Here is a 20,866-nt window from a genome sequence, read left to right on the forward strand (position 1 = left end):
TATACGGTTTTCATTCTCATCGCAAGTGCATTTTAAACCGAAAAAAACAAAGGATTTACAAATTGACATAGTTGTCCATCGCAAATTAAAGTGAGATAGTCTGCATTCCAAACACAAAAGAAAGTTAAAAAAGTAAAATAAAGTTTTAATACAAATGAATTCGATTTCCAAAGAACAAACGTAGAAAAGTGTAACTACTAGACTAGAATGTCACGCATAACTTACCCTGTCCGCATTTCTCAGTCTTTGGAGTCGAAGTCATTTCAATTCGCTGTTTGCACCACTATGACATGTTAACACTTATTCCAAGTCTCTTACAAAGGGTTGAATATATAATAAATCACAAATATATCAATAAACTAAGAGGACCGACCGGCGGCCATGTTTAGAAACAATTTGCATATTTTGTTAAATTTAGCGCATCGGACGCCATCTATTGGTCCGTTTTGTAACTTTTTTTAACTTTTTCATAGATATAGGAAATTCATAGATATAGCAACTTCTTATACAGGATGGCCAACTCAGAGGTATACAACTTTTTTTTGCCGCCATTTTATCTTGGCGGTAAATATGACAGTTATTGCATGAAAATTAAAGTCCGTCAACCAAATCTTGTCAGTAGTAAAAGGCGGCAAATTTGAAAAATCGCGGGTTAGCAACACTGTGTTCAAATAATTCCAAAACGCTTGTCATCTGTGTTTTATCTGTGGAATGTGGATCATAAATGACAGCCGTCACCTTATTTGTTTTCATTTGGTTTTCATTCTGAATCGTTTCTGTTTCAAGAGATATTTCTGCTGTCACCATTAAATACCAATACATTAAATAAGAATAAGCAAAGCTAAGGGGCCTACAATGTACAATCATGCTCGTTGATGGTAAACATTACTAAAAATTGAGGTTATGACAAGTAATTGGAAGAACTCTTTCGAACTTTTATGATTATGTTCAGTTTTTTTGTTTTAGTGTTAAAAGGCATAAATAAAATTAAAACGTATGCCTAAATCTATCCAACAAGACCATAAATTGTGTCCTGGAAACCGTCCATATGTCCGGCCCACATGTCTAATATTTTCAGCAATCAGTTGTGACTATTTACAAAGGTAAACCTTTTAAACAGTATTAAGATCCTTGATTATATCGCCGTTCTTTCGCAATATCTACCTAATCCATACATGTTTGTTGCAGGATTAAATCTTGCCCAATATAAGGCGTTCGTAGTAGGTAGTATCTTTTCAGACAATACTTACCTATGGCGGTTTATGTACGTGTACAACGCAATCAAGTCGAAAAGTGACCCTTATCTTATTTACCTTTAAATTAAATAAACACCCAAATATCAGTTGTTTTATTTTTAATATGTATATTGTACAATATATACCAATCAAAAAAATTACACAGGTATGTCATATTCATCCAGAACAGTACACTAATTTACATTAACAAGCATAGAGTAACTTATATTGTTAACAAGTGGCATATTATATTGTAAATAACAAATATATGCACTATCTAATTATCTGCATTTTGATATGATTTTATTTTAGTAAACTTAGAAGACATAGATAGGGAACAAAGAGAATATAAGCACTACGATAGGGAGTTGTTTTTGATATCTTCAAATTTGTTCATCATTTTGATTAACATTTTTTTAACATCGCTTTTAAATTGTCCGTCCATGTTTCAATTTTTTTTAATAAACCGCGAGTGACAATTTGAATTGACGTACGCAGGGCGCGCTCAGCGGAAAAAAAAAACTGTTGATTCGATGTACATTGCTGCTTTTCTTAGCGCAATACTGCTCTTTGAGTGTTGCCCTACTTTAGTTTGCTTTACATTGCTACTGGCAAGATTTGGTTGACGGACTATAGTTTGTGTAGATACGGCAAATTTATTATGGAGCGTTTTACGACGGAACAACGTGTTTTAATCATTAAAAACAATAGAAACATTAAAAATAACGTTTCCCGGTCGATTAATTTCGAGAAACGGTGACATTGACTGGCCCCCAAGATTTCCTGATTTAACAGCTCCTGACTTTTTTCTGTGGGGCTATCTAAAGGGATGTGTCTATGCTAATAGGCCAACGAACCTTCAGCAATTAAAACAAAATATTCGAAACACTCGCTGAGATAACGCCAGAAATGTGTGAAAAAGTGATGAAAAACGCGATGAAAAGGGTTCGCATCTGCCATGCTGCTAGAGGTGGACATTTGTCTGACATTATTTTCCATGTGTAATTGCTGACCCTACATATTATATTTAACAAGGAATACTTAATAATTTTTAGTACGTATTTATGTATTGTAATTAAAAATCTGAACTTTCCCTTCGTTCCCGCTGTGGCGTGACGATAAAATCGTGATCTGATAACCACGATAAAGAGTAAAAGCGTTTTTTGTTCATTTTAGGTATCGGTAAACTTTTCAAGTAAAATTCAAATTGCAAGAAATGTCGATAGTTTATCGATATGACTTTATCGACATGGCCACAGCAAGGTGGTTACATATTGTTAATCGTACATAAAAACAAAGTGGCAACAGTGATAGCTCGCTTAGGGTCCATCTTTACAAATATTATATCTTTTGATTCGATGTACATTGCTGCTTTTCTTAGCGCAATACTGCTCTTTGAGTGTTGCCCTTCTTTAGTTTGCTTTATAGGCAGATTGCGAGCCACGAGACGAGCCCAAACCATCCCTGAACGCTCCCCTGTGACATGACAGCTGACTGTTCTGTCAATGTCATCGGCGACACTAGTGAAGACTGAAGATTCATTTATAACCTAGAAAAATCAAAGAAGTACATTGTACTCAGGGATGTTGCGAACATCCGCATCCGCATCCGCAACCGCGGAACATCCGCATTATTTTCAACATCCGCATCCGCATAAAATCGATGCGGAGCTTATGCGGATGCGGATGTTGAACAAGTCGGTACAGGAACGTCTTAGCGGCGGCGTAAGTGCTAGGTAATTTCGTCATTACCTATAACGAAATCGTCTAGATCCAGAAAAGTCGGCGAAGTTACTGTTTATTAAATATAACACACCTATATTCTTGCTCAAATACTAAACGTTTGGTTTTTTTAATAAAAACCGGCCAAGTGCGAGTCGGACTCGCGCACGGAGGGTTCCGCACCATCAACAAAAAATAGAGCAAAAAAACAAGCAAAAAAACGGTCACCCATCCAAGTATTAACCCCGCCCGACGTTGCTTAACTTCGGTCAAAAATCACGTTTGTTGTATGGGAGCCCCACTTAAATCTTTATTTTATTCTGTTTTTAGTATTTGTTGTTATAGCGGCAACAGACATACATCATCTGTGAAAATTTCAACTGTCTAGCTATCACGGTTCGTGAGATACAGCCTGGTGACAGACGGACGGACGGACGGACGGACGGACAGCGGAGTCTTAGTAATAGGGTCCCGTTTTTACCCTTTGGGTACGGAACCCTAAAAAAATACTAAAAATGTAATATTTGACGTTTTCTAAGTACCTAATCTTGACATCCGCATCCGCATCCGCGGATGTGAGCCTTTAAAAATCTGCATCCGCATCCGCATCCGCGGATGTCAAAAAATCTGCATCCGCAACATCCCTGCATTGTACTACACAAAAACTATTGCAATAATATTATTTAAAAATATTGAATTGGTGTTAACAGTTCCTTTCAAACATGACCATCGTAGAATATGTGACTTCGCTAGCCCAAAACCCTTATTTCGGGGCGGGTTTTGGATTGTTCGGCGTTGGAGCGAGTGCTGCAATTTTACGGAAAGGATTTCAAACCTCTATGATATTATTTCGACGGCACTGCATGATCACACTTGAAGTGCCATGCAGAGACAAGTCTTACCAATGGTTACTACAGTGGATAACTCAGAAAGGCGCCAAACAGACGCAACATTTAAGTGTAGAAACATCTTTCCTCCAGAAGGACACCGGACAAATCAAAACTAAATACGACTTTATTCCTAGTGTAGGTCAGCATTTTTTCAGGTATACCATATGCAGAAGTAACATGCACTCATGGTACTTCACTGTTGTCTCTAGAAAGCTATCAATTTGGAATGTAACTTTAAATCAAAAGTTCCCAGAATAAATGGCTAAAATTTATATTAAAGAAAAAAAGTATATTTAATATTTGCCTTTAACTTCAAATTGATCATAGCCAAGAGTTAACATGGACAGATGACAAAGCCAGAAATTTCATCTCAAGATCTTGTTATATAATAATATTGTTTTTCCCTTTAATTAACTACTCCAATGTTTATGACACTAATCCTGATTGCAGATATCGTGGAGCCTGGATCAAAGTAGACCGCACCAGGGAACAACATACTCTGGATTTACATATGGGTGTTCCATGGGAAACTGTCACCTTGACATCCTTTGGCAGCAATAAGCAGCTATATTATGACATTCTTGAGGAAGGTAAACCGTAACAACCTTTGATGAAATATTCATACTTTAACAAAGTCCTTTATATTGATTTCTATAAACTAATATAGTTGTTTCAAATGAAACAATAAACAAAAAAGTTGGGATACCCTTAAAAAATCCAACTATACCTAGATTTTTATGAAAAAGCTCATGTTTAGGTATCTGAATTTTATTGAAATCATTACCAATAATTTTAAATTTGACAATAACATGAAACAAAGGAATTAAACTGTACTTACAGGTTTAACTTTTTCATTTACAGCTCGGACAATGGCGCTGAAGCAGCATGAAGGCATGACCATCATGTACACAGCGATGGGGGCCGAGTGGCGACCATTCGGGCACCCGCGGCGCAGGCGCCCTTTGCACAGTGTAGTCTTGCGCGCGGGCTTGACAGACAGAATCCTGGAGGACTGTCTGGACTTCATCAACCATCCACAATGGTATACGGAAAGAGGGATACCTTACAGAAGAGGTAACTATTGCAGTTCATTAACAATAACAAATTGTTAGTTCATATTATTGGCAACAAAGCCCTTATTGCCAACAGTATACATTAATTGATCCTAGCTGAAGTTACTGCCAATCTGCTAGTGATCATTTTGTGACTAAATATGTCCCTGTTGCTAATATTACAAAGGCTGTTTTTAAAAACTCAGCTTGACCAATTTGTATTTTAACAACGCACAGATAAGCTTTGGTAAGGAAACAGAAAAATCCCATTTATTTTATGTTTTCTTCTTACATTATAACATTACTATCTCTATATTTTCAGGTTATCTGCTGTATGGTCCACCTGGTTGTGGAAAGTCATCATTCATTATGGCCTTAGCTGGAGAATTGGAGTATAACATCTGTGTACTTAATTTATCTGAAAGGGGACTTACCGATGACAGACTAAACCATCTACTGAGGTTTGACTTCTTTGATCTAACATAATTAAATATAATAATTATAAGTGTGATGATGCTCTTATTTTTACATGTAACATGCTGATATGTTCTTGAGAATTTCTTCCTATGCATGTATGCACTAACCTAGATTAGCTCAACACTATTTTACATGTGCGCCACAATGGAGACATCTAATCATTGTATGGACATCAACTTTTCTCAGTCCAGGTGGAATTAAATCTAATGTGAACATCAAAAGGATGACCACACATTTTATGTTTGTATATACGAACTAGTTGCATCTGTGATACAATTTGCAGCGTTGCCCCACAACAGTCGATAATCCTACTGGAAGACATCGACGCGGCATTCGTGTCGCGCGAGGAGACGCCCTCGCAGAAGGCGGCGTACGACGGTCTCAACCGCGTCACCTTCAGCGGACTGCTCAACTGCCTGGATGGCGTTGCTTCCACGGAGGCGAGGATAGTCTTCATGACCACTAATTACTTGGAAAGGTATTCAATAAGTCTACGACATCGAAGGGGCCGATTATTTTGGTCGTTCCAACCGATAGTGGCTATACTTACCCAACATTATGCTCATATTATACTAATCTTGAAGGTTTCGTCATTATAAACGGTTTTGAATTAGTAACCTTTAGTGTCGTTTAGTACTATTTACGCTATGCGATTAACAAGCAATATTTGTGTACGTAGGGTACTCGTACATTCTTTAAATTTTTAATTAATAACAAATTATCTTAAAATACAAGGGGGCAATTATTGAGAGGGGCTGACATTAGAACCCTGTAGGTACCCTATTTATAATTTCTTCTTTAAATCACTTGTCATAAAATCGATGTTTATACAATATAGTAGTTAGATCTATTTTAGGTACCTATTTGACGAGCCGTGATACGTGATAACAGAATGATCCTAATATGTTTTTACATGTAGAACATTAGGTAGTTTAGGTAAGGACAGGGACCTGTATCCCTGACTTAATATTGATACCAGATCAAGCAAAAAATTCCAAATTGAACTAAGAGATTTCGAAAAGTTGGGATATTACGCGTTAAACCAACTTTGCTACCGAGTGAAACACATAAATATTCAGCACCAACGCGAGGAAAATACTAAGTGTAAAACATTACAAACCAAATGAACACTATTAAATATTTATTATCAATCAAAATCATCGTTTTGAAAGCAAATTCTACCAATAGTGCCACTTAAACAAGAAACAAGTCAAACTTATTTGCCTTGCCACTCTTGTGGATAAAATGCAACTCTCTCATCAATCTTTGAAGAATAAAGAGCCTTTACAAGCTGGTGTAGTAAAAAAATATGCACATCTCGACCAGTATGCGGTTCTGTCGGTTCTACATGGAATTGAAACTGAATTTTCCTTTCAGGTTGGACCCTGCGCTAATTAGGCCCGGCAGAGTCGACATGAAAGAGTACGTGGGCTACTGCGACCAGCAACAAGTTGAACTCATGTTCTTGAGGTTTTACAAAGGGGATGGAGCTGAAGAGCATGCGAGGATCTTTGCCGAGAAGTAAGATATGCATATGATAAAGTAACATAGTAGAAAAATATTGTGCTAACCCGAACTAGAGTCCGTCACACAGAGTTTGCACTGATTTGAATAGGAACAAAGCGAGGAGGTGTCAATGTTAATAATAATAAATAAATAAACCGGCATATTTTCATAGAAATTTAACATTCTCGCACTTTTTCATAGCAAATGTCATGCAGACCTGGCTTGGTCCGGCACTACCTAGTCTACCTACTCAAAAAAAGAAATGGAACTAAGTATACTATCTTTTAACACATTCAGTGCCGAAAACCCGACTATCGGGTATTTTATAATTTGGTTCCCAGGCCGAACGACCCGATAGTCGGGATCGTGGTCTACAGCTTTATGACGATTTTTTTGTGACCTGGCGCGGACGTCTTGTTTTGCTGCGTGGCAATGAATGTGTTAATGTACGCAGTCATCATTTCACGAAACATTCTAATAATTATTATTTCAGTACATATGGGGCTACTTTTCCGCACTAGTGCGTAAAATAGCACTTTTCGTGCGTATGTCGAAACTTTAAAGTGCCATATGTACTGTAAAACGTTGTTCGATACACGTGCGAATAGATAATTCGCAACTCGTGTCGATTTAAAACACTCCCTTCGGTCGTGTTTTAATTTATCGCCACTCGTTTCGAATTTCCTCTTTTTCGCACTTGTATCGAAAATAACTATTAATTGTATTCTTAATTCTTTCAGTGTGATGAGAAATAACAAGAAAGTCAGCCCCGCACAGATCCAAGGCTACTTTATGTTTCACAAGCATTCGCCTCCAACCGAAGTGGTCAAAGATTTCGAGTCGATTTGGACCCTTGGCTAAAATGTACCTACCAACTTGATAAGCTCCAGAAGATCGCTTTGGCCGCTGTCAATCCACTGATCTTATTGGAATCGACAGATTCAAGACGGGACAGGAGGTTTGCCATCGCTCTCGAAGTAGCTCGCTCTTGTCGAATCGAAAAACGCTACGTGCCCAATTTGTAATGCACACGGTCTCTTTTTAACCTCATTAGTTAGAAAGAGATGTTGGTAGGCAATTTATTAGCGTTTATCAAACTGCCCTCAGATCCCATTTGATAGAAGAAAAAAAGTAAAGGTGCCGCTATATTCGCGAACAGTTTGTTCAAACTAGGTGCAAGTACCTCAAGTGGAATTTGCCATGTATTTTTTTAAATACCTAATTATGTAGGTATTTATATGAGGTTTCAAAGTAAATAGGGCTTCTCTATGTAGTCAGCTGCAGAAGTTGCTAAGCGGGTAAGGTGTTCAAAATATCCTTGACGCGCTCTTATTCTCGTGGCAATAAAGTCGCGTCAAGATCATTTTGAGTACCTTAGAACCGCTTAGCAACTATTGCTGCTGACTGTACCTATGTAATTATGGCGACTGTCTATTTATTCGACAAATTATTTATTGTTTATATGTATAATGATTTTAGAATTTTGATTGTTTGAAAATTTACACCTTTACTGTATCTAAACTGCAGCTATAGGTTTTAGAATTTTGAAGTGTGAATGTGAATGAAACAAATGATGTAAGTACCTACTTATGTACAAAGAGAATCACACACAGTTGTGAAAACAGTATGAAGATTTTAAAAAAAAGCGGCCAAGTGCGAGTCGGACTCGCCCATGAAGGGTTTCGTATTTAGGCGATTTATGACGTAAAAAAAACTACTTACTAGATCTCGTTCAAACCAATTTTCGGTGGAAGTTTACATGGTAATGTACATCATATTATACTTACGTATTCAGTTTAGAAAAAAAAACCGGCCAAGAGCGAGTCGGACTCGCGTTCTAAGGGTTCCGTCCATTAAGTCCAACTCCCGCTTGACTGCACATTTGCACGGACCTATGTGCATTTTTTGTCAGACATATCCTAAGAACTAAATATGTTAATTTTATCACAATTATAATAACTCTACTGGCGAAAGTGTTCCCAACATCTTTATTTATATGAATTTAAAAGTGGAAAAATTACTAGAGATGCAACGGATAGTTGTTTGGCCGGATACCGGATATCCGGCCTGGACATTGGCCGAATATCCGGTATCCGGCCGGCGGAACTATACCTATATTTTGAGTTTTGCAGGTGCGCGTCGTGCAGGTTTCGACCTGTTTCGTAGTGAACGTTCGCGCGGACACATTTCTAGGATCGTAACGAGTTTTATCATGTCATTACGTAGTAAGTTCGTATATATTTACAAGTGCGCGCGCGTATTTTTGTGTAAACAATTAAGGGTATTGTGTGACATTGGTTACGTATTCATTTCTATCTACTGTGTCGTTAGCATTATGACCGTGACTGTTTTTTAGATTCCATTTTTTACCCCAAAATGTGTTAATTTTACTATCCAGTATCCGGCCGGATAGTAGGTCACTATCCGGTATCCGGCCGGATAGGCCGGATACCGGATAGTAACCGGATATCCGGTGCATCTCTAAAAATTACTCTCTTGGGTGAGACTTGAACTCACGGCGTCTGGAGTTCAAGTGTCACCCAAGACAGTATTTTTTCCAATTTTTTATTTATTCTGAGCATAATAGCATCGGTCGCAGACATTTCTGCTTCTTAAAAAAATAATTAAATTGTATGTGTATATATATCAAGTCCAGAAGTAATTTATTAATGTTATCTACAACCAGAGCCCGTACCATGAGTCACTGACAGTGTCAAAACTGACATATACGCTATCCAGAACGTAATTTACTTTCTATAATACATCTCGTTCGCACTAATATGCGAGTACGAGCGAGATGCATAGAAAGTAAATTACGTTCTCGATGGCGTTTATGTCAGTGCCAAACTGATGGTAGCCGTACAGAAGCATAACAACTTATCAGAAATCATCTAAACATACTTATAAATCCTAAAAGCTGCTTACCGCTCTTACAATGCGGGTACGCCGTGAGACACAAAACATTTTTTAAGAGGGTTATAAAAGAAAAATGTTTGATAAGTTTACTATTATATATAGTAGGATAACTGGGCTATTCACAGGTTTTTTTTTCTACAGCAAATCCCCATACTTTTAATTCTGTAGAGGAGATTCGTAAAAAAAAGTGTAAAGATTTTTTATGAATTATGAATTTCTCGTATTTTTTGTATGGGTGAGTGAAAATTTAGTCACAGAAATGAATTCCTTATCCTCGAATTACACGAAAAAGACACCAAACTTGATATAGTTGCTAGATCTATGCATTGAAGTATAATGTAGTTAGTAGTAATAGCTCAATGGATCTATGCAGATATAAAATTTAGAGTGAGGCGCGCCGGAGGCATTTCCCCCCATTTTTGAGTTACTCACAATGAGCTCTTTCATTTGAATTGTAACAAGATATAGTTTGAAAAACTTTATTTTTTAAGTTTCCCACCAAAAGTGGCTCCCATGTTTAAAATTCATTTGTTTGCGTTACATGGCCGTCTTTGAGTTACAAACTTGCATATGTGTACCAATTTTCACCTTAATGGGTCCAGTAGTTTCGGAGAAAACATAAAAAAAACCCGTAGGGGTAGGGTCAAAGACTAAGTAATTAAGTACGACTCACGCTTGACTGCACATTTCTAATAGGTTTTCCTGTCATCTATAGGAAAGAACTATTTTGTGTATTTTTTTAAAAATTTTAGACCCAGTAGTTTCGGAGATAAGGGGGGGGGAATGGTCATTTTTTGCCTATTTTCTTGAATAACCGCTAAACTATTTATTTTAAAATTATAAAAAAAATATATTTGAGATTCTTACAATGAGCCCTTTCATTTGATATGTAACACGATATAGTTAGAAAAACTTTATTTTTTAATTTTCTCATCGAGCGCGAAAATGACAAGTCTGTGCTTACAATACAGTTTTCTTACTTACAATTCTCTATAACTGATGTTGATAGTGCGTATATTAACAATTGAATCTCTGTTGGATAAAGTGAGCAGAAATAAAACGATAACGGTTGGTTTTCTTGGACGTAATAAGGTACTAATATAGTAAAAGGTAAAAGTAAACATATTACTACCTTTAGATTAGGGTTATCTGAATGTACCTACATAATATTCGAAGTTACTTTTTATACAAAACTACTAAAACTAAAGTGAACTTGGTGAAAGATTCAGAAGCACACAAATACAGTTTGGATCACATGAGTGGTATTGTTAAAATTGGAAATGACGGATAATACGTGAGAAAGGTACAAGTATTTACGTTTAGGTGAGGGTGGGGAGGGTCGATCCCTAGGGGACACTTGGTAAACTTCATTTTTAATCAAACCAAACGAGATACATTTTTTTGCACTGGTAACACTCATTCATTCGTTCCTAACTTCACGTTCTGTCATGGCACTGTATCGAAAAAGTCAGTGGTTCAAAAATGGCGGACGGTGAAAGATTTTCTGCGTACTATATTCAATTTTCGGTAAGCTTTAACTGGATTTATTTTATAATATGAGATGGAAATGATGTTAGCGAGTGTGCTTATTTTATTTGTTGTTTATTGAAGTGATGATTAACTTGGATTACATTGATATACGCGAACACACGTTTCGAGTACGGCACGTTTTATAATCTTACTATGTATGGGGAGACTTTGTCTCTTTCTTCAGGGGAGATATGATTCCGGGATCATGTCACCCCCAAAGTGATCTAGTATACATTGTAATAAATTTACTTACAAAATGATTCATAGAGCTATCATAAATATTTTCTTTTCTTTAGTAAATCATGCCGCAAAAGTACGACCAGAGAAACACTGATTTAAACTTTCAAGGTTTTTGACTCATTATTGTTTATTAAAACGGGATTTAATGGCGTATAATTCAGTTTTTAATTATACAACCGACTCCGAACTCCGAAAACGGAACTATCCACGTGACCTTTGAAAAGACTAACTAAAGTTGACATCAACATTTTACGAACTACCCGCACTCGGTCGACAAACAACACTTATAACGATATTTGGTTTTCAACCGGCGATATTTGTTTTTATGGATGAAATATATGCTATTTCAATAGCTTTCCGACCTTATGTACTATAGAACCGACGGTCCATAGAAAGGATTTTAGGATTATGCAGCTCAAACACCGTCCTCGAAACGTGAGCAGTAAATTTCTAAACTTATTTATTATAGTAAACAATAACGACCAGAGATGGGTAAAAAATTTAAAATTGCTGTAGGTATCTGACGCTAAAAATACCTTCATAATAACTTTAAAAAAATTAGCTTGTTACAAGAAATTTTATGTTAATAACTTAGATTTTTGTTTTTTTTTTAACTTTTTTTGGTTCAAAAATTGATTCCCTATTTTATGTTGTTTTATGGATAATACGATTACATTGTTTTTTTAAAGTATAAGATTATGGATTAATATGTGTTTGATATCTTCATATATTAATTTTCTGTAGATAGAGTGAATAAATTAATGTAGATACTACCCTCGAAATATGACATTGCCGCTTAAAATCTTTTTACCAAGTGTCCCCAAATCTAGAAGACTTGATCCCTTCGGCTTAGACATCTGATTACCGGAAATACAACTTCAAAGCATGGAAGATGCAATATATATATATTTGCTGTGTATTTTACAAATTATAGATGCATTGCTAATAGCGATCCGAGTTATATAATTAATGAGAATCTGGTATGGGGAGACATGGTAAAAATCTGTTTACCATGTGTCCCAAGAACCAGGGTCACTTGATCCCCCTAGGATCAAGGCTCCCGACCAGGGGTAAACAAGTCTCCCTTACATAGGGGACACATGGTAAAAGTCAACAGTATGGGTTTTCATTAAATAATGGTCTAATTTATTGCACAAATCTGTTCTAATTCAAACTATTAATGAAGAGATAAATTCTGAATCGTATGGTCTATAAAGTTTTTCAATACTACAAATAGTTAAGAAAATGTATGCTAAAAACAAAAGGGGTGATCAACCCTCCCCAGTTTCCCCTATTATTACTGGTAACGTTGTTTTCGAAATTTATATGACCTATGAACTAGGTATATACCTAAATCCTAATACAATTTTTAATATTGCTAAAATTTGAAAACATTTTAAACCGTACACCAATGTTGACGCTGTGTGTACAAAATATTTGAAATGTTTTACCTGGAAATAACTGGGTCATTAATCATTATTATTGGAGTTTGTTCTTAATCACTTTCGTAGACACATTTCTCCGGTCATGTACAATCAGCTACAGAGACAACTGACCCCCCCCCCCCTGCATAGAAACTTGTTTGCAGGGGGGTCAACAATCTCTGAGCTGATAGAGAGATTCACGGATCAATATTTTCTATTTTCCGGCTCTTGTGAATTGCACTTTCCAAACGAACGTAGTTTTAAAACATGTTTTATACATATTTCAGGTAAACGAAGCATACAGCCACTGCATTCTGTGCAACCAGAAGATCAACAACCTAAACGTAACAAAACACAAGCAATCACATCACCACAATTTACGAAAAACCAACAGCAGCAAACCGAAAGAAGCGCCCACGACCGAGAGAAACAACGAAAACACAAGCACAACGACCACAACTGAAAGAAATGATAAAAATAATGTAACAGTTGATGTAAATGAGCCTTATGAAGAAATAAAAGGAGAACTGCGGTGTCTGGTATGCGAATGCAGAGTACCAAAGGATGTACGCAATAGAGAAGACCATTTAAAAGGATTTAGACACTTGAATAACCTGAAATTGAAGTCTCTGCTGTAAAAGTCATTTGAATTATTAGAAATACCGGTATTGTTATAAGTTTTTATTTCTAAAATAATCCTTCGTGACCAATAAATTGCTCGTATAACTAAAGCCGGATTCCCACGGCCTGTTTTTTCACAGATCTGACCGCGCCTCTACAGGCCGAAGATCGTGGGTACGGTCGCGATCGACGAGGCCTGTCGTCACCCGTCCGATCCGTCGGGAGTCGGTAACTTCAAAGGCGCGTCGCGGCGCGGCGCGAGGGTGCCTGTAGGGGCGCGTCTGCGTCGGTTCATTTCACCTGGGACAGCGCACAGGCCTCGTCAGATGCGACCGTTCCCACGATCTGTCGGTGAAAAAACGGGCCGTGGGAAGCCGGCTTAATCAACCGCACAGGCATCCACAGGCCTGGCGCGGTCCGGCCTGGCCTGTAAAGAACACGGGCCGTGGGAAGCCGGCTTAATACTATATTTAATTTTGTTCTTATCACTTTTAATCATAGACTAGAGCAATTCTACATTATGATTCATGTTGGTGTGCAAGCACATTATTCTGTAGGTAGCTACTTGGTATATGTTTATATAGGCTTTATGTACATATAGCCCATAAAATTTTCGACGTATAGTTTATTAAAGGACTGTTTCATTTCAAACATAGACAGAGATAATCATCTTTGACTTAAGCTTTGGTTTCCTCCGATAGCGGTGCCATCATATAGCGGCCGTCTCCATACAAATACTACGACATCCATATTTAGCCGTATTATTTAGTATGGAGACGGCCGCTATATGACGGCACCACTATCCTAGGAAAACCGATCTTAACAGTACTAGTACCCAAAAGAAAAGGATGAGTATAGTTTTCCTGGTTCTTACTGACTGACAAATTGGTTTCACCAACTATAGTAACGTAATGTGCTAATTTTATTATCGCACTAGTGCAAAATTAATTATTTAATACTTAGTAGAAAATATAACTCTTTGGTAGATTTACTACCAAAGTATGGCAACATTAGCAAATGTCACCGTTATCTGTCATGTTCGTTATCAGTGTCAAAATCACGGCTAGAAAAAAGCGCGGGAAACGTGAAACGTGGCGGTTGTGTGTTTTGGTTTCTCGTTCATTTAATTCAATTTATTATAAGATTAAGATCAGTGAATTGGTAATTTGTATATATTTTAGATAGTATTTCATGTAAATATTGTTGTTTTCTGTATATATTGTAACATTCACTCATATTAGGTAAGTCTTTTGTAATTATTTACAATGGGGGAGGATGATCCTCCCGACCCTGGAGGGGAAAACCTCCAGGTTGCTATTAATGTTGAAATTGAATCCAGCATGGACACAGATACATCTGTTGTAAGTAAGATTTGAAAAGAAAAGTATATAGAAGCAAGAGGTGCAAAGAGTGTAAAAAAAAGAGAAAGTGTAATGATGTTGGGGAATATGTTTGCGAGTGTGAAATTGTACAGAAGACCCAACCTCGTTCTATTACAAATCCTGACACAAACACAAATAAAGTAGTTTCTGATATTCAAACACCAAAAGTTGGCAGAAATTTATTTTCATCATCTGATGTTGCACCGTTTACGGTGCACGTTCAATTAAAACATACTGAGCCTAACTCGTCCCTGCACCCGGTGTCTTTTGGTAGGTTCTTAGTAAAAAACGGCTTCAAAAATATAATAAATGGCAGTGTGAAACGTATTGGTAGGACTCGAATTTCTATGGCTTTTGCAAATCATATTGATGCTAATTTGTTTGTGACCAATCCTCAACTTGACAAAGAAAATTTATTAGCATACATACCGTCGTTTACAGTAACACGCATGGGCTTAGTTCGTGGTATTCCATCGCAGTGGTCCGAGGAGGAAATAGTGTCTAACATTTCCGTGCCTATTGGGTGCGGAAAAGTTCTTAAAGTTCGGCGCTTGAACCATAGAGTTACAGTTAATGGTTCCGTTTCGTGGCAACCCTCTGAAACAGTTGTCCTAACTTTTGATGGTCAAGTTTTACCAAAACGGGTATTTTCTTGCTACAACTCGCTGCCTGTTGAACTGTATATCTTTCCCACAATCCAGTGCTTCAACTGCACTAAGTTTGGTCATACGAAAACTAATTGCAGATCCAGACCCAAGTGCTTTAAGTGTGGTCAATTGCATGCCGGTCATACCTGTTCAGTGGAGGAAGAAGATGCCATTTGCTGCCTTTGCAATGGTTTTCATTTCGCCACGAACAGGGCTTGCCCGGAGCATAAGAGACAGAAGGATATTAAAGTAACTATGGCTAACAATTGTATTTCGTATGGTGAAGCTGTTAAATTACATCCAGCTGTCTCAAAATCATTTGCTGACGTCCTTCTGACACAATCACCTCCACAGTCTCAGTCAAATTTACACCGCAGTGTCCATATTCCAGCCCCGGGTACAACAATGCAGTCACATAGTTATAAAAAGACAACATTTTTGAAACCACGTACAGTAAAAAAACACATAATAGGGTATGATGTAGCAGCTCATAATGCTTTAGTTAAAGAATGTATCATTCCATCTCCTCAAAATGGCTGTGCACTACAGCAGGAGTCTCAAAAAGATTATGTATCAGTAGCTGAGGAAATCCAAGCATTAATTAAGCATTTATCTCAGCCTAATGTAAGAATACCGTCCCACGTTGCCCCCATGCTTGAAGAACTTGTATTAACTATTAAAAATAATGGCCAAAATTATGCAGTGGAACTGCAGAAGTATAATAAATAAAAAACAAGATTTAATTCATTTATTAAATAAATTTCAACCGTTTGTTTTTGCCCTCTCTGAGACATGGCTCAAGCCTGGAGCTCTTCTTAGAGCTACGGGATATTCATGTCTCAGAGAGGACCGTCCTGGCGGATGGGGCGGAGTAGCTCTACTCGTCAGAAATTCCATATCATTTTCACCGTTTCATCTTCCATCTCATAGCGATAATTTTTCAATTGTTGCTGCCATTGTAAATAACATCTGTATCATTTCTGTATATATTCCACATCCATCATCATCCATTTTTGTTGAGCTTGAACAAATAATTTCTTCTCTTCCTCGGCCCGTTTTAATTTTAGGAGATTTTAACTCACATCACCAGGTTTGGGGTAGTTCATTGTCTAATTATAATGGAGATCGTCTCATACATATCTTAGACGAACACAATCTTTGTGTTTTAAACAATGGATCTCCAACCCGCCGAACAGCTCCAACAGAGTCAATTAGCGCTATTGATTTGTCAATTTGTTCAGTCGATCTGGCGTCTTCTCTCACTTGGCACACTCTGGAGTCGACATATGGGAGTGACCACTACCCTATCATTATTACATTTCCATCTTCTATTCCACCATCTCCAAAACCGAGCCCTAGGCTTAAGTATAATTTAAGTAATGTTGATTGGAAACTTTTCAAAACCCGTGTAGAGGAGAAATTGTTATGTTTACCAACCATAGATGATAGTAATGTAGTTAGTTGCTCAGTTGCTTTAGCCCAGACAATGATTGAAGCAGCTGATGAAATTTTCCCAGTAAAAAACAGTGCATCGGGTAAAATTCCTTCTCCGCCTTGGTGGGATGATGATTGCTCTCAAGCAATCAGAAACCGCAAGGAAGCTGAAAGAAAATATTGTAATTTTATGACAAATGAAAATTTTGAGATGTACATGCAAGTTGCTCGTGAGACTAAAAAATTGTTACGAAAGAAAAAGTTCGAAGGCTGGAAGCGATTTTGTTTGTCTCTAAGTCCTAGCGTAAAACCATCCATAGTATGGAATAATATTAAACGATTTAGACATGCTTTCAATGAGTCCCCTAGACAGATCCTTCCTCCTAACCTTGCTACACAGTTTATGGACAGATTAGCACCTGCATCCGTGCCCGAAGAATATGTATTTCACCCTGCTGCCTTTTCATTTGACACTTGCTGTTATAATACTTTAAATGAGCCTTTTAAAATTGAGGAGTTAAAAGCTGTATTAAGTGGTTTAAAAGATACTTCACCTGGGGAAGATGGAGTCCCTTATTCCTTTTTAGCAAAAGCCAGTGATGGTATTCTTTCTTATTATCTAAATATAATAAATTCTGTTATCCAGTCTGGTAAAATCCCTGATTCTTGGAGATCTCAAATAGTTATTCCTATTTTAAAGCCCTTCAAACCAGTGTCAGATGTTTCTTCATATCGTCCGATTGCCCTTTCCTCAGTATTTGTTAAAGTAGCAGAACATTTAGTTAAAAACAGATTAGAATATTTTGTAGAAAAAAATCAATTACTTTCTCATAGTCAATTTGGATTCCGAAAAGGTAGGTCTACTTATGATAGCTTGGGTATTTTAATTTCAGATATTCGATTGGCATTTTCTAGAAACGAGTCTGTTGTAGCTGCTTTTCTAGACATAAAAGCCGCTTATGATAATGTCTTAGTCTCAGTGTTACAAGCAAAACTTCACAAATTAGCTATACCAATAATGTTAAGCAATTTCATAATAAACCTTTTATCAGAAAGGTCAATTAGCCTTCTCATAGACGACTACAATAAGATTTCCCGTTTAGTGTGGAGAGGGCTTCCACAAGGATCTGTATTAAGTCCCTTGTTATATAATATCTACACATTTGATTTAGAGTCATCCTTAAATAACACTGTTACAGTCTTGCAATATGCTGATGATTTATTATTATATTCCCCAAACCTTTCTATTGAACAGGCCAGTAGATCCGTCACGTGTTCTTTGGGCTTATTGAAGTTATGGTTAGATTCAAATGGTCTGGAACTCTCAGTGCCTAAAAGTGTTGTAGTTTTGTTTACTAGAAAAATGTTTCCTCCTCCAATCAATGTGCAATTTAATAACAGCTCCATTTCCATTAAAGATAAAACCAAGTTCCTGGGTGTTATTTTAGATAATAAATTAACGGGTCTTCCACATTGTGATTACATAGTTTCTAAATGTGAAAAAAATATTAATGTCCTCAGGTGCGTTTCAGGAGTTTGGTGGGGTTCACATCCTTTTTGCATGAAACTAATGTACAATGCCTTGATTAGAAGTATTCTAGACTATGGGACATTTTTGTTAGAGCCAGGATCTGTAGCTGGCTTTCAAAAACTAGATCATATTCAATCCAAAGCATTGAGATTGATTTGTGGTGCCATGAATTCGAGTCCTATCAATGCTATGCAAGTTGAGTGTGCTGAGCCTCCTCTTCATTTACGACGCCAATATCTTTGTGATAGGTTTATTTTCCGTTGTTCCCAATTCTCTAATCACCAACTTTGGACTATCTTGTCTAACCTCCTGCTTCAAATAACTACTTCTAACTATTGGAAACACAAGAGTCCTCCTTGCTTTATCAAAAGTTTTCAAAAACTTAAATCTATATCGGCTTCCACTGTTAGTTCTTCGACACTTCCCATTTTCCAATATGAATATGATTCTCTGACTCTTGTTCCTCCGGTTCTCCTCGATATTGGTGTCTCCAAGAATGATGTTGAACAAAATCAACAATTCCTGGGATTCATTGGAACAGATGGCCTGGGTGCCGATCATATATACACAGACGCTTCTAAGATGTCAGACAATGGTTGTGTTGGCATTGGTGTTCTCCACACCCAATCTAATATTTATCAAAAAATAAAGTTGCCACCGGAATCCTCTGTGTACAGTGGTGAGTGCTTTGGAATCCTGAAAGCAATAGAGTTCATCATTATAATACATCTCAAAAAAACAATTGTTTTCTCAGATTCCCTGAGTTCACTTCAGGCAATATCTAAATTTCCTTTCAAATCTAAATCTAATAACCCAATTATTTACCAAATCCATAGCCTACTGTTAAAATGTCACCGCAAAGGTTATTCGGTTTCCATTGCCTGGGTCCCTGGGCACAGAGGGATTAAGGGTAATGAAAGGGTGGATGACATAGCTCGAGATGCCATCAGTTGTGGGGATATGTTTCCGTTTAAGAATGTTGCTGAAGATCTGTTGGCACTGCCTAAATTATACCTACGAAAGGATTGGACGAAATTATGGACATCTGGTGCGGGGGCCGCTGCGTTACATTATCGGAGCATTCAAACATCAATTCCTGCCAAACCTTGGTTTGCTAAAATCTCTTTGCCAAAACCTGCAACTAGTATGTTAATTCGAATGAGATTGGGTCACGTATGTACACCGGAACACCTGAAACTACTAAATCGCGTGACCAGTTCTGCGTGTACTTGTGGAGCTGATCCCGCTGATCTTAATCATATATTCTTTGCATGTACTTGTACTCTATATGACCGTTCTATATTATTACGACACCTGTCAGATTTGAAAGTTCCGTTTCCCACATCTATTACAACACTCCTGTATATTAATGATTCCTCTCCAGATATATTTAAAATATTATATTCATTCCTTTCACATCATAATATAAAACTATAATTTATTACACGTTACCTTTCCCTGATCCTTTTCCAAAATTCCGACTTACCCGTTATAATATCCTTTAATTCCGTTTCCCCGTTTTACTCGTCTGGCTGAATGCGCCAGGAGCGCGATGCCATATAAAAAAAAAAAAAAATCACGGCTAACTTCAAAATCAAATTAGATTACCGGTCGAGCACTGTGCATTCTTCTTTTGTTTTATTTAGTAATTGTATTATTTATGTGTAACAAGAAAATATAAACCAAAAGGTATCTTCATATGTTTCTGCACAAAGTAAGTAGAATAAACACACTCATCAGTGTGTTTTATTTAATAGCTTAATTTTAGTTGAGTAAGGTAGTATTTTATTTTTATTTCTCTGGAAATCGTTTATAAAATACTTTAGTTAGATGATATGTGACTAATGTGACGTCCCACGGATAACGGTACCTTATGGCACTTGGCGCTTACGGTATTATTAACGCCGCTCCGCCGCCGCGCGCTATTATTATTGCGGCGCTATGCGACGTAAGCGCCATAAGGTACCTTTTGCCGTGGAACGTCACATATTTTCAGAGTACCACTGAATTAATACTAAACGAATTTAACAATAATTTCAACAAAAAACATAATATGATGTTACTCGATTGAATTTAAACATTTTCGTAATATATTTTACTAAAGTGACGAAATAGGTACTCTTTCTAGAGTATGTCAGTTTGTAATATGTACCTATTAATATCTGAGAGACCAAGCTTTGCTCAGAAAATATACAAAAACTCAAGAATGCCAGTTTCCCCAGAGATAAGACCTAGCTAGTAGCTAGTTCGATTTTTATCC

General features: G+C 37.1%; 2 protein-coding genes and 1 long non-coding RNA gene across 3 annotated transcripts in view; 1 reads left to right on the forward strand and 2 right to left on the reverse strand.

The window, feature by feature from the left end:
• The window catches only part of LOC134661085 (guanine nucleotide-releasing factor 2), a 61,208-nt gene extending 60,803 nt beyond the window's left edge, over window positions 1-405 (reverse strand). Inside the window, exon 1 of the mRNA XM_063517002.1 lies at window positions 226-405. Coding sequence (XP_063373072.1) covers window positions 226-262 — 37 coding nt within the window. The 5' untranslated portion in view covers window positions 263-405. The remainder of the gene's footprint in view (window positions 1-225) is intronic.
• A 3,205-nt stretch (window positions 406-3,610) lies between these two features.
• Window positions 3,611-7,838, forward strand: LOC134661041 (mitochondrial chaperone BCS1-like). The gene is made up of 7 exons (XM_063516939.1): window positions 3,611-4,001; window positions 4,297-4,436; window positions 4,708-4,920; window positions 5,221-5,359; window positions 5,659-5,853; window positions 6,753-6,896; window positions 7,622-7,838. The coding sequence occupies exons 1-7, from the start codon at window positions 3,679-3,681 to the stop codon at window positions 7,740-7,742; spliced, it is 1,275 nt and encodes a 424-aa protein (XP_063373009.1). The 5' UTR covers window positions 3,611-3,678; the 3' UTR covers window positions 7,743-7,838.
• An 8,536-nt stretch (window positions 7,839-16,374) lies between these two features.
• On the reverse strand, window positions 16,375-19,888 carry LOC134661131 (uncharacterized). Its single transcript, XR_010097925.1, has 3 exons — window positions 19,712-19,888; window positions 17,630-19,302; window positions 16,375-17,242 (listed from the first exon to the last, which is right to left on the reverse strand). It is a non-coding gene; the product is annotated as an uncharacterized LOC134661131 (long non-coding RNA).
• Window positions 19,889-20,866: the final 978 nt, after the last annotated feature.

This window comes from Cydia amplana, chromosome Z (genome assembly GCF_948474715.1).
Source record: "Cydia amplana chromosome Z, ilCydAmpl1.1, whole genome shotgun sequence".
In the NCBI taxonomy this organism is placed as follows: domain Eukaryota; kingdom Metazoa; phylum Arthropoda; class Insecta; order Lepidoptera; family Tortricidae; genus Cydia; species Cydia amplana.

Excerpts from the sequence above, each read along its gene's own strand:
- LOC134661041 (XM_063516939.1), top strand. The coding sequence starts at position 3,679 with ATGACCATCGTAGAATATGTGACTTCGCTAGCCCAAAACCCTTATTTC. Across the intron at positions 4,437-4,707 it reads TTATGACATTCTTGAGGAAG|CTCGGACAATGGCGCTGAAG; the intron begins GTAAACCGTAAC and ends TTTCATTTACAG. Across the intron at positions 4,921-5,220 it reads AGGGATACCTTACAGAAGAG|GTTATCTGCTGTATGGTCCA; the intron begins GTAACTATTGCA and ends CTATATTTTCAG.